Source organism: Sprattus sprattus, assembly GCF_963457725.1.
Source record: "Sprattus sprattus genome assembly, chromosome: 14".
In the NCBI taxonomy this organism is placed as follows: Eukaryota; Metazoa; Chordata; class Actinopteri; order Clupeiformes; family Clupeidae; genus Sprattus; species Sprattus sprattus.
In genome coordinates, this window is record NC_137912.1 from 21,298,294 (window position 1) to 21,311,890 (window position 13,597).

Consider the following 13,597-nt stretch of genomic DNA (forward strand, 5'->3'; position numbering starts at 1 on the left):
AGTGCTGGCACAGTCGTAGGCATAGTAACGATATACCTGCCAGCCCTTCCCATAGTCCATGGAACGCTCGATCACCATAGCAGCAGGACGGAATGCCTGTCCAAAAATTCCAATTTTAGTCAGGCACCGTGTGTCTCACTCACTCAGACACACTCAGGGAAATCAAATTGTACAAACACAACTAACTAGTGAAGCACCAACAGGACTGTTACACTGGTCTTCACCCAAGAAAAAACATCTGGGTAGAGCTGGGTTCTCACAGTTCACAAAGCATTAGCTGAATAGTGCATTCCTTAGGCATGGACAGCTGGATGTGTGTGTGTGTGTGTGTGTGTGTGTGTTTGTGTGTGTGCATGTGTGTGTCCATTTCACCTTAAAGGTCATGATGAGATGTGTGAAATGGAACTCGGCCTCTAAGTCCAACTGAATGGTCACATTCTCAACGCCTGAGAGAGGGAGGGGTGAGGAACAGTGGGGGCAGAGAGAGAGAGAGAGTGAGAGAGAGAGGGAGGGAGCAGAGAGGGAGCGAGAACGGGATGAGGGGTGGGGGAGAGAGAGTGAGAGAGAGAGAGAGTGAGGGGTGAGGAAGAGGGGGGCAGAGAGAGAGGGAGGGGTGAGGAAGAGGGCGTAAGGGGGAAAGAGAAAGAGAGAGGGATGAGGGGGGGAGAGAGAGGGAGGGATGAGGGGTGCGGGAGAGAGAGGGAGGGATGAGGGGTGCGGGGAGAGCGACAGAGTTAGAGAGAGAAAAAGAAAGATGCATCTGTTAATAAATTAATTAAATGCCAGCTGATAGTTCTTGGACCACAGAGTCACTTTGGCAAATGAGAGATTTCCTATCCCACACACACACAAACACACACACACACACACACACACACACACACACACACACACACACACACACACACACACACACACACCTGCTATGGTGACTCATCACTTCTTGGCCACTGATTTTTTCCCACCACAAGATTCAAAAACACTTAATCCCCAATTCCAAATAGAGTGCATCAGTATTACTGTACATAGCGTGTCAATCTCTCTCTCTCTCTCTCTCTCTCTCTCACACACACACACACACACACACACACACACACTCTCACTCTCACACTCTCACACACACAGACACACACAGAGACACACAGACACAAACACACAGACACAAACACACACACACACACAAACACACACACTGACCGTTCTCTGACTGCCACCAGGTCTTGAGGCGGTTGGTGGTGAAGGTAGTGACCACTGTGTCGATGGTGTGGCTGGCCGGGTGGTTGTGCTCATCATAGGGCTGTCTGGAGTCACACATAAAACAGTTCTGCTCCTCCTGACAATCGAACACACACACACACACACACTGCATTCAGGGCCGGATTAACAATTTTCTGTGCCCTGGGCAACAAGGCTCAAGGCCCCCCCCCCCCCCCCCCCCCGCCGCCGCCGCCAAACAATCGTAAAGTCGCTATTATCAAGATCATAGCCTACACTAGTGGAGATGTATGTGTGCACAAAAGCCTCAGCATAAAGTGCATGCATTCAAGAGACCATTCAGACGCACAAATGTGCATAACTTTTTACAATTAATCTTTAACAGAACTTGGTGGCTTGAGGAGTACTTATTGAATGTTTCAATTATCTTGAAAGCAAACAGCTAGGTAGGCCTTAACTTAAAACCATAGAACATTTTAAAAATGCAAAAATGTGAAATTATCACCAACCATGAAGCAGAAAATTAGTGTGTTTTTAGTAAAAGTAAATCATTGGCTACACTGTTGCATGTCATTTCAAAGTCAAGATCATGTTTATTGTATCACAATTCAACATTTGATGTTGATCACTTCACTACTATATATCCTTATTATTTTTATTTAAACAAATGGACCTTACAACTGGCCTCTCCCTTAAAGACTGAACTCATGACTACACAAACAATTATGAGGCCTAATGACCTATCTTTACTTTTAAAACTTCTCTCATTAACACTAGGGGTGCGATATGGGCAAAAAAGAATATCTCGATATTTTTTTTTCATTTTGACGATAACGATAATTAGACGATATTTAAAACAAATGTGATTGGAATTCTCAGAGTTATACCTTCTTGGAAATTACAATAATGGGCACAATGTTTAAGGAAAACACTTCTTTATTGTCTTTAAACAAAAATAACTTAATTAAACTGCAATGCAGAAATATTGAACTCTTGAAATAAAGTGCTCCATGCATCCATGAGAATTATTGCACATCAACAGCAGTGATTATGGCCTTATTAAACTTAAAATTCTGTCCCGGATTGTACAAAAATACAAATACATGAGCATTCGAGCATGGATTGGGACGATTTTTTCTGTCCGAGCCCGGCCAGGTCCGACAGAATAGTAACCGAGCCCGGACCCAGTCCGACAGGCATTCAAATATTTTTTTTTTTCGAATCCGAACCGAGCCAGAAGGAATCAATCTCAACTGTTCATAGTACTAATGCCACATTGACGTACGTTTTTTTTTATGAATAGCCTGGCTTTATTAAACTGAGGCATCAACAGTTAAATGCTCTCTCACACAAACAAGCGCTGTTAAACGCACAAGCGTGCACAATAAGGCCAATACGTATATTTAAATTAAATGATTGACATTGCAAGAACGTTTAGTAAAATGGTGCGGCTCCTTTAAGAAGAGCACGTACAGGGAGGGAGAATGGTGACGCATAGTTTGGATGCAGCGACAAAGATTTATGTGCTGTAACAGTGTTAACCAGTATGTGAGTAACGTGAGTTTTAATAAAGCATAGCGTGTGTAATGTGTAGCTATTTCATTCCGTTTGCTAAACTTTCCTGCTGTCTGTTTTTACTAACCAGCAGCAGACGTAACGGGAAGGGAATTAACCCGAAGTTAAAAACATGCAGGCTAATCTACTTCGGCCGTGGAGCATTTTACTCCCCTGCAATCTCCAACTACGAGACAGCCTCCGACAGCAGGAAAGGTTAACAAACGGAATGAAATAGCTACACATTACACACGCTATGTTTTAATACAACTCACGTTTTATGCTATACCAACGGAGGCACAACAGACATCACCATGCGCTGCCAGGACTGCGTTCATAACGTGATATTTGTCAACAACGTTGTCAAGTGCCCCTTTGATGTCATGGGCCCTGGGCAAGTGCCCAGTTGCCCTAATGGTTAATCCGGCCTTGACTGCATTAGAGACTCCCTGTCTCTGTGTGTGTGTCATTAAGAAATAGGCTTGTATATAATATAGGTGGTGGTGTGTGTCATGGAATTGACATGTATAATAACAGTTTGTGTGTGTGTGTGTGTGTGTGTGTGTGTGTGTGTGTGTGTGTATGTTTGTGTGTGTGTGTGTGTGTGTGTGTGTGTATGTGTGTGAGAGAGAGAGTGTTAGGAGATGCGTGAGATGCGTGGAAGTGTTTAGAATGTGAGGTATATCTGTGAAACAGATGTGTGCAACTTCCGACTCCTCGTCGAACTACACTTCCCCTGGGACACTTAGAAAGCAGCTGTGTGAACCCAGTCCTTACTTTACTCACACATCACACACACTCACACACTCTCTCTCTCACACACGCCCCCCTGAGGGATTTCTGAATTTCTGAGCCGTTCTGAGAATCATCTCCGTTCCTCTCAGTCTTCCCACACTGTGTCTCACACACACAGGCTCACAATGACTTTGATTGTAGAATATCAATGGCCATTCTGCTGAGAATGCCCAGCCACCCACACTCTAATCACTTTTTTCCCCTCTCTCTCTGAAGTTTCCATGGTCCATGTTCTCTCTTTCTTTTCATCATGAGCACTCTCCCTCTCTCTCTCAAACACACACACATTATTTCTCTGTCACACACACAAACACACACACATACTCCCCCCCCCCCCCCCCCCCTCTCTCACACACACACACACACACACACATGCGCACAGTTCATTATTCTTCCTCATTTCAACATATGAACACTTTGTGATAAGTGTGTTTATATGTATCTTTTCTGTATGTGTGTGTGTGTGTGTGTGTGTGTGTGTGTGTGTGTGTGTGTGTGTGTGTGTATATTGCTAGCTCCGTCTTCTACCTGTAAGTGGCTCACTATGCAGTAGCGCTCTGGCCGCTCTAGGCCACACGTGGATGACGCGGTTAACTGGTGGCCTCTACCGATCAACAAGTCTCCGGTGTTGGGATAACAGCTGCCTTGCGCGCAAACGTCACCGAATCCAGGGATGTCCATCTGGGCGTGCGACCCGAGGGCTGAATGAGGGAACGTGTGTGTGTGTGTGTGTGTGTGTGTGTGTGTGTGTGTGTGTGTGTGTGTGTGTGTGTGTGTGTGAGTGTGTGTGTGTTTGTGTATGTGTGTGAGTGTGTGTGAGTTTGTGTGTGTGTGTATGTGTGTGTGTGTGTGTGTGAGAGAGAAAGTTATCATGAAAAACACGCTGACAAGCTCCCCTTCCTTCTATACATTCATAGGTAGAGCTAGGGAGCTAGTTTTCATCTTGAATTAGTGTCACATGCGTTCGCTAATTAATCTCTGCCTTGCGCAGCGGAGAGACCGTTAGTTGCAGAAAAAGTCAGAAGTGTTTTTTTATCTCCAATATGCAGACAGACCCTCGGCATTAAGTGCTGGCGCGCAGTAAGACTGTGATCATTATACTGATTTGAATCCGCAGATGTATTGGGTCATTGAGGAAACGCCGCAGAGCGCAACCATGTAACTTTCGCTAATCCCAGAATGTCAGATAAGAGTAGCCTTGTCCATGGTTCACTCCCTCTCTGCTCCAGATGTTCCATATTACACACTTATCATCAATCTTCAGAACTGCCCAATTCTGTGTGAACTTACACATTCTGAATGCTGAAATTCAAAGATCTGAAACCTAATATGTATCAATCAATGTATAAACCTATATCAACCAAAAAAAACAACACACAAAAACACCATAAAGCCCCATATAAATGTGTTCATATATACTTACCCATACTCGCTGCAATAAGAAGGGTCAGCATTTTCATAGTTTAAAACATTTATATGTGTAAACGGAGAACGTGAGTAGTATTCCGTGCGTGTGTTAGTATGTCTTCAGCTCTCCCTGAAAAGCCAAGTCCCATCCCACTCTGCTCGAGCGCCAACGGACCCACCCCGTGAGCAGTGCAAGTCAAAACTGTGCGCTATTGAGCACGAGCGGTCAAGCCAAGGGAAACTGGATGTTGACATCACGCGCCGTTAGCGTTAATTCTTCCTCTGAGTGACAGGATAAGAACGCGAGACACCGAACCGGACCATGGGAACCAGTGATCCGTGCAGTCCAGACGCAGACCCACACGAGGCCACGGCCCCTTCACTTTTGTATGTCCTGTAGGCAACTTTGCGTTATGGAATGTTTTCATGCGATTTTCATGGGAACATTAGTCAACATTAACAGGCATTAAGCACACTTGGGCTGAAACTAAAACACATAAGTAAAGAGTGAACGAAGAAGAGATAATACCATAGGCTATTTGAGATAAACTAGACACAAAGTGTGAGAACGATCATAGACGGGTGGGCATGAGAGGCCCCTTCAACTCTCGGGCACACGCAGCGCAGAGCAAGAAGCCACTCACTGTCCAACCACCTTGTGCTAACCAGCTAACGTGACATATTTAATACCTGTAGATTGCCTACAGGAGTCACACCACATCAACACATGATACAGTTAGCTATATTAATGTATTTGAATCGCCAACAAATAGCGCATTAATGGACAAAATAAAAAGACATAGCCCATCATACGGGATTTACGAGACTAATACCACAGGCAGTAGCTTTGTCTGCATATATGTCTGTTTGTCTGTGTGTCTTGTTCCTGACCCAGCCTGACCTTTCACAACTAAGCTAGATTGCCATTTAAAAAAAAAACAGAGCTTTGTTGGCCCTTGACAGCCACCGTAGGTTATCCTATGCGTTTGGAAAGGGACGGTTGGCAGTTGATTGCAAACTGCAGTCTTGCTGCTAGATGCACTAAATTCTACACACTGTACCTTTAAAATATTTGGGACCAAAGTCTCGAATGATCAGACCTAACGACGCCACTAGGTCAGACAGGCTCTAGACCAGCTGGAGACAGGCTGGGGACCCGTGGTGCTAGGGGCCTTTCAGGGTCTCTAAAGGGTCAACCCTGGAGCAGCAGGGCTTGGTGTGGGTTTTAAGAGTCCCTGTGACCTCTGCCCAATAGGCCAATGTGGTCATCCAGGCCACAGAATGAGCGATTATTAAGGTGAAATAACAAGATATTTTCCATTCCAAGAAAAGTGAGTGAGGTTGATTGATAACATTTCTGGCAAAATTAGAATTAAATGTTTGTTGTATTGATCCTGAGTGAGCACTCTCCCTCTCTCTCTCAAACACACACACATTATTGCGACTGTACACTGATAGGGTGTGAGGCAGTGCCTGCAGTATCTCATTGAGCAGCTATCTAATATGAGGATAAGTTTGACTTTATAATATGTATTTCTGTTAAATTTTGTAAAATGTATATGTATACATAAGCAACATTATAGCTTCTATTGCATGCCAGCCATGATCGGCCAAGTTCCATGTGGTTTGGAGAAGTTTAAGTATATGATATAGTCAACCAAAAATCGGAGAAAAAAAAAGAAAACTTTGCCAAACACTATACGACAACCCTATTGATTATGATAATAATGATTATGAGACGAAGGACAAATGCTGAGTGGAAATACTGGCTTCTCTTTACAACAATGCCACAGCAAGTATGTTCCTGGAAAGTTCCCTTTCCGGAGCAGAACGTCTGTTTGTGTTTTGGCCTGTGTGATCCCGCCCACTGCCCATACAACACTACCATTTTGACACCCCAGGTTGCAAGGTATGAAAAGATTGGCAGGCAAACACAGTGTGCTACTACAGCCATGAAAGCAAGCAAACAAACTGGATCAACAACAGATATAACGTTGGATTCTAAAAAGCCTTGGCATCCTTCTCAAAATCTCCATGACCAGGCATTAAGAAAATGTAGTGAAATGCGGGTAAATAGATATTGTAGATGCATTTGAAAGATAGAGACAGCTTAAAGTGGTTATATATTTAGTTTTGTGATTAGTAATTGGCATAGCTTGTTGGATAATACACATTAAGTAACCTTCACAACACTAGAAAGATATTGATAGAGCTGTTTATTCTTGATCCTATTCATTTAAAAGCTGGGATCAGTTCTGGAGTTGATCTGGGCTGTTCTGAGTTAGCTTGTCTCTGAACTGGTTCTGTTCTCTATAAAAGACAGTGCTGTCCTGAAGCTTGCTGCTCTCTGAGCCATGGGGGACTCTGTCTTGCTGTGTCCCCCAGCATCTGTGAGCCAAGCTGTGGCAGGAGGCAACTCATCCTCCGCCTGGATGCTCACAAATCACCAAACCCCAGATAGCAACTCCAGTCTGGCCGGGATGGCCGGGATCCGGCGCAGCCTCCGCCTGCTGCTGGCACAGAGTGCCGTTGGCTCAAGTCAGACCGAAGGCTTTATCACATCAAAATCTCTGATTGACCGATTCCATATCTTCATTTATCAGGGCCAGTTTGCAGCTTGCCTGGTTTTTGGGTTGCAGGGTTTTTAATTACCGTTTGGTAGGTGTTCACCATATCAGCTATTTCAAACACGTCAATTTTCTATTCTATTCTATTTCTATTATTTCTTCTGATTAAGTTTGGCAGGTGTTTGATGGTCTTACATATACTTGCAGGTTTGTGAGGCCACAGTCGGTCTGACCTGATGTTTATGGATTGTGGGTTTAAATGTGTAAGCTATTACTTAGTACTTAACTTGCCCTTATAGCAGTATTTATTGTTACACTAGGTATTGCTCGTAGCTTGACTCTCTCTTGTACGTCGCTTTGGACAAAAGTGTCTGCTAATTATAATGTAACTACTATGTGTGTCCATGGGCCGGAGAATGGAGCACTGATAGTCTCCTCTCCTCATGTCGACTGCATTTAGTCAGACAGATAACCTCTGTACATATGTGTACTGTACATCTGAATGAACATTGGAGTTTTTTGAGCACATACACTGAATGGACAGCTAAAGGACTGTGAGGAGCAATTTGCTAAATTTGACAAAAAGTGTATTGGATTAGAATGACAGACTGTACCTTAAATGTATCCATCTTCTGCCTCTCCATGATAAAGAACTCAAACATCATCTTTCAGCAAGAGGAGGGGACTGAGGCCAGTGTGTTTGGGTTCACTTGACATAACAGAGTGTATAATAGTGTAAGAGGAACAACTTGTGCTGCAGAGTATCAATGTGATATTTTGTGTTATATGTCGCCCCCTTGTGGTTTGTAATGGATAGGTCAATGACTTTAAGGCTAAATTAGGGGTTCTACTCCCATACACTTTTTGTCAAATTTGCCACGGTGACGACGGTACTTGCAAAAACAAAACAAATAAAACTCCGTGGTTCAAACACAGCACTGGCTTTGTAAGTGGGAAAACAAACAGTTATTTTGTTTGAGCTGTTGAGCTGATTTGAACAACTATTGCAACAAGAAATGAGGGTGCAAGATAAACAGCTGAGTTTGGAAGAACAAAATGACTCAACACTGAAAGTAGTCAATAACAGATTTTTAACAATAACAGTTATCATATTTTTGGATACTACCAAAGAACAAGATAGATGGAGTTCCCTATCGCAGTGGAGTAGGATCCTCTCACTAGGATTTAACACATGGAACGTGATGTAGTCACGGAGCCAATCGAAGCACTTTTCAATCACGAAGATTGGCTGAGAACATAGACATCATATATGATGTCTATGGCTGAGAAGGTGTCAATCTTTCCCCCGAGCCCGCCCCCTGAGGAGGACATAAATTACCATGAAATACGTCCTTATCCTGTTCCAATACTTCGCTGAAGTGATCCGTCGTTACGCCAGTAAATAGCTTCTAGCTACTTTCGAGCTTCAACTCCTTGAGCTTCAACTCTTCTGAGTCGGTAAGTGTGGTTTCTCCCGTCATCGACTTTGAGTGCTGCGAGTTAAGGCTTTTATAGAAATTCAAGGGTTTCGAGTTAGCTACCTAGCTTGTTCGTTAGCTGGCTAGTCCAATGACTGCCCTGCTAGCTAGCTTGCTGCCTAAGGCAGCCATGCCAACTCACAAAAATGTTGTGGAAATACGGCAATTTTGATCATTCGTAATAATTTTGGGTCAACTTTTGATATTGTTCAAACTAATAGAGTATTTGCTGTAAGTCGAGAAATAAGCAACAATGTCTCATAATTTGGCCACCTGCTTACCAACATGGAGGTAGCCATTGTTTACATTGACCGCCGTGATGGCTTGCCTTGACTGGTCGATATTATAGCTGCTGCAACACTGCAACGAACCGGGAATCTCGGTTCATTGTACCGTTATTTAAGGGCGCACATGCGATTGGGAATGTGTTTTAACGTCTTCAAAATCACTATATAAAGAATATTGACTTTTGACGTTGATGGATAAAATGTACCTTGTTGCATCTTCTCTTAGTTCACTAATGGATGCTAGCAACAGATTTGGGCAAGTTTCTGTGATTGATTACGGCTTAATATGGATCCCAATGAAAGAATATTTAACTAATGATCAAGAATACAACTTTTTTATGACCCGAGTGATGTACATTTTCTATATGGGGCATACAGAAGCTATACAGCTGTTTTGCTTAGTGTAACTCTTTAAAAATGTCTTTCCTAGAAAACGTCTCCTTTTGTTCAGCCATGATTATATTTAATAGGTGTTGCATTTTATATACAGAACATTATAAAATATGAGATACTTGCACCACAATATGAAAAAGTTGCCAAAATACACTATGACACAGCCAATTTCACTTGATTAAGAAAAGAGACCTTCTCTAAAAGAGATCTTACAGACTACAAATAAGTCTATGTTTGTAGGATGAATGCCACAATATGGCTGTTACAAGTTCATTTCAACATTTTGCCTGTGGCACCCACTTACGCAGTGCAGATTTACTTGGGAATATACTCATTTTGAACCATTGAGTACAGGTTGGCATACCACAATGTTGGCAACACTGCTAATGGCTGTCGCCGTCGGGAAGGCAAACAAACTTGACAAATTTTTCTCTCGTTCCAGGAATGTCGGGGAAGGTGTACCCTGAGTGTGGGCACAACAGGAGCAAAGGGGACAAGCACCTTCGGTGCCTCAGGTGCCTCGGCAGAGAGCACGCCGAGGCAGCAATGAGTGTCTCAAATCCCACCTGCGACTTTTGTGCCGGAATGACACTCAAAAGGGTGGCAAACCGCCTCGCGTACTGGGACCGTAGAGATGTAAGACTGCTGTTGCCTGTTCACACTGGGGAGACTGAGCAGTGCCCAGCGGAGCAGTGCACACCGACAGCAGCAGGCAGCGGGGAGTCAGGTAGCCGCTTTACTGCCGCAGCCACCCCCGCTGCCACCTCCCCCACTCCTGCCCCCTCCCCCACTCCTCCACCCTCGGTGGAGCTACCGCACTGCTTTTCTGACCAGCCTGTTCCGCATTTGGATTTCGGGCGGCAGACAGAGAGCCTGCAGGTTTTCAGCGAGAGGGACGTGTCAGAGGATGACGTGTCAGAGGATGACACTGAAATGTACATGGCTTCCAAACGGCGGGCACCCGCTCCCCCGGTGTCATCCAGGACCCTGGAACAGCAGCTACAAGAGGTAGCTGCGAGGGCAGCTGACTGGCTAGGTCTCCCTCTCCCTGCCCCACCCAGCTCAAAAACCTCGTTGCTGGATGGGGAGTTTTACGGTGGGCCTATTGTATCAGCCCCCAGCCCTCTCCCTTTCTTCCCTGAGGTGCATATGGAGCTGATGTCGACATGGGCCAAACCCTTCTCGGCTCGTTCCCCAGTCCCTGGGTTTGAGGCCTACCTTAACCTAGACCAGGCCAAGGAGAGTGGCTACCTTTCCTTTCCGCAGGTGGAGGACACTGTGGCAGGGTATCTGTCACCCTCCACATTCACAATGGGCAAGGGCCGGAAACCACAACTCCCTACCAAGGTGGCCAGAAATCAGGCGACCCTGGCGGAGAAGTCATACCTGGCAGCTGGACAGGCCGCATGTTCCAGTAACACTGCAGCACTGTTGCAGAGATACCAGGCGAAGCTGCTGACCAAGCTGTCGTCCTCCCTGGGCAGTGATAACGAGCTGGTGTTGGAGCTGCGCCGGGCAACGGACCTCTCGCTCCGTCTCACCCGCTGCACCTCCCAGGCTCTGGGACGGGTCATGGGTGCAGCAGTGGCAACACAGCGATCCCTGTGGCTTTCTCTGTCAAAGCTGTCTGACCGGGAGAAGGCCCTATTCCTGGATGCTCCAGTCAGCGTAAAAGGGTTGTTTGGGGATGCGGTCAGCACCATGACTGCTAAGTTTGAATCTGAGCAGAAGAGCTGTACCCAGGCGTGGATGCCACGCAGCAGCAGCACTGACCGCTGGGCTCCTGCGGGTCCAGCAGCAAAGGCGGGGGGGAAGCGAAGCGGTTTCCACTCCCCAGGACCCCCAGCAAAGTCTCAGAATCGCGCGCAGCATCCTACGCGCCGTGGTTCCAGGGGTGGGAGGAAGCACCCCTTCCAACGTCCCACACAGCCCCAGCCACGACAGGCAGTGGCCCAGCCATCACAGAGTGTGAACCAAGCCCAACACCAGCCTTCTGCGCGCCGCTATTGGGAGCTGGACGGGTTCCAATGAACCTGATCGCCTGCCACTGAATCGAGGGGAGGTTTATGTTTATGTTTATTAAAGATCCCAATTTGTTTACACTGTAGTGGAGACTATTCCTCCTGGGGTCCAGTCAAAAAACATTACACTACAAATTATAAAATGCAGTACAGCATGATCAATTTTGCTGAACAAAAACATTACATTATAAAACACCTTATTTACAAAAAATGTTAACGTAAAAGTTAAATTAAAAGTTAATAATACAAAAAACAAAAAGAGTTAAAAACAAAACATTTTTTTCAGTCTGAAAATACATAAAATAATAACCTAAGCTACTCTAATTTCCTTTCTGATTATTGCTGCCATAAGTTTCCTTTTGAAATCACATTTATTTCTTGTTGGTCAACTAATGGCATAGAGATACCATTAATCATTCTCACCACTGTCTTTCGGCACTTGAGCCTGCATTGATTTGCCTCTAGACACGGTCACGGTTGCTTTCTTCTGTGTCGATGAAAAAACTGCTTTGATGTTGTCAGAAAAGGTGAGTTTTAAGTTGTAGAAATGTATAACAAACGAACAAGCATCAAGTTTAATGAAATAAATCAAAATCTTCATAAATGCAGGCTCAGTTTGCCACATTTAGCCTAAATAATCAGACGGCTAGCTTGCCTACCGGACAACCAGCCCGTTATCACATGCTATATTTTTGGAAGGAAATCTAAGCTACATGTCTGCTGATGGTTAGTTTATAACATTTCGTTTTAACATAAAAAAGAAATGATGGAAGTAATCCCATTCATTATTTCATTCAAAATGGTTAAATGTCTAAATCCTATCCCTATTTTGGGTGTTGTTAAGTGTAGAGTGCAGAATGCCTAAGAGGAGGACTCAGGAGAGAGAGAAGCTGTTTAAAGGGGCAGCAAAGAGGAGCACATCTTTGCAGAGTTGGTTACAATAGCAAACCAGCAGGTGAGTCAGAGACATTGAATTGTGATAAAGATTACAATGTGTAGGCTAATTAATTAATAACTGAAGTCATTAGACTCATATTTGTAGCCTACTAATGGCAATTTATCATAATAACATTACATTTATAGCCTGACGATGTCATACTCATAATTCTAGTCAGAATATGAGTCTGATGCTGAGCCATTGGGCTGTGATTATGGGGCGTGTTTCAACCAACCAGGAAAAAAAATGCCTCTTCGCTCAATTGGATACCTACAACTAATCATAGCAACATAGTATGACCATCTGATACATTAAAACTTTTAGCGGATCCCGTAAGAAGGACGGCAAAAACATATTTTCGATCGACAAATGCCTTGATCGCGTTTCTCTGTTCCTCTTTCAAAATGAATGCGCTGTCAATATCTGTGAGATATGCCTGCTCACGTACTTATTAGCAGCAAGGCTATAGCTAGCTACTATTTGTTTTAATGGATTTTTTGTCTAAGCGTTAGCAATAACCTAACAATAATGGTCTAGAGCGCTTCAGTTAAGACCTACAATCCTCGGCAACATTCGTGTTGCACATACACAACTAACCGAGTCAATGTAGACATAAACAAGTCGTGTAGATAGCTTAAATCATATAAAATATGTCCCACTAAGTTCCCGAGACGGCGCCATCTTTGTTCGATGTCTAATCTATCTATCTAATCAACTCAAGCGTTGGTTGGTCATCTGTCCATCAACGTATAAAGCCTGCCCATACAATTTGATTGGTCAGATCACTTTTCCGGAAACTTGACTCTCTCCCAACTAGCTCAAGTCCAGGCTGAATCTCCCAGACCAAAAATGTTGTGGGCGGAGTTCAGGCTGGTATCCAGGCTATTACATTTAAGACGTGAGGCTCAATCCATGACAACAGATTTTTTTTTATTTTTTTTGC

The 13,597-nt window shown here is 44.3% G+C and overlaps 2 protein-coding genes across 2 annotated transcripts in view; one reads left to right on the forward strand and one right to left on the reverse strand.

The window, feature by feature from the left end:
• lamb1b (laminin, beta 1b) overlaps nt 1-5,147 on the reverse strand; it is a 33,421-nt gene extending 28,274 nt beyond the window's left edge. The window contains exons 1-5 of the mRNA XM_080851580.1: nt 4,988-5,147; nt 4,093-4,265; nt 1,198-1,333; nt 373-446; nt 1-96 (exon numbers count right to left, since the gene is read on the reverse strand). The exon at nt 1-96 is cut by the window's left edge and continues 93 nt beyond it. Coding sequence (XP_080707706.1) covers nt 1-96; nt 373-446; nt 1,198-1,333; nt 4,093-4,265; nt 4,988-5,024 — 516 coding nt within the window. The 5' untranslated portion in view covers nt 5,025-5,147. The remainder of the gene's footprint in view (nt 97-372; nt 447-1,197; nt 1,334-4,092; nt 4,266-4,987) is intronic.
• Nucleotides 5,148-8,886: 3,739 nt separating this feature from the next.
• Nucleotides 8,887-11,994, forward strand: LOC308375403 (uncharacterized protein). Its single transcript, XM_080851542.1, has 2 exons — nt 8,887-8,996; nt 10,139-11,994. Exon 2 carries the CDS (start codon nt 10,141-10,143, stop codon nt 11,725-11,727), a length of 1,587 nt encoding a protein of 528 aa, XP_080707668.1. The 5' UTR covers nt 8,887-8,996; nt 10,139-10,140; the 3' UTR covers nt 11,728-11,994.
• The last annotated feature ends 1,603 nt before the right edge of the window (nt 11,995-13,597 follow it).

What these genes read in the sequence shown, in the direction of transcription:
- LOC308375403 (XM_080851542.1), top strand. Translation starts at nt 10,141, where the DNA reads ATGTCGGGGAAGGTGTACCCTGAGTGTGGGCACAACAGGAGCAAAGGG.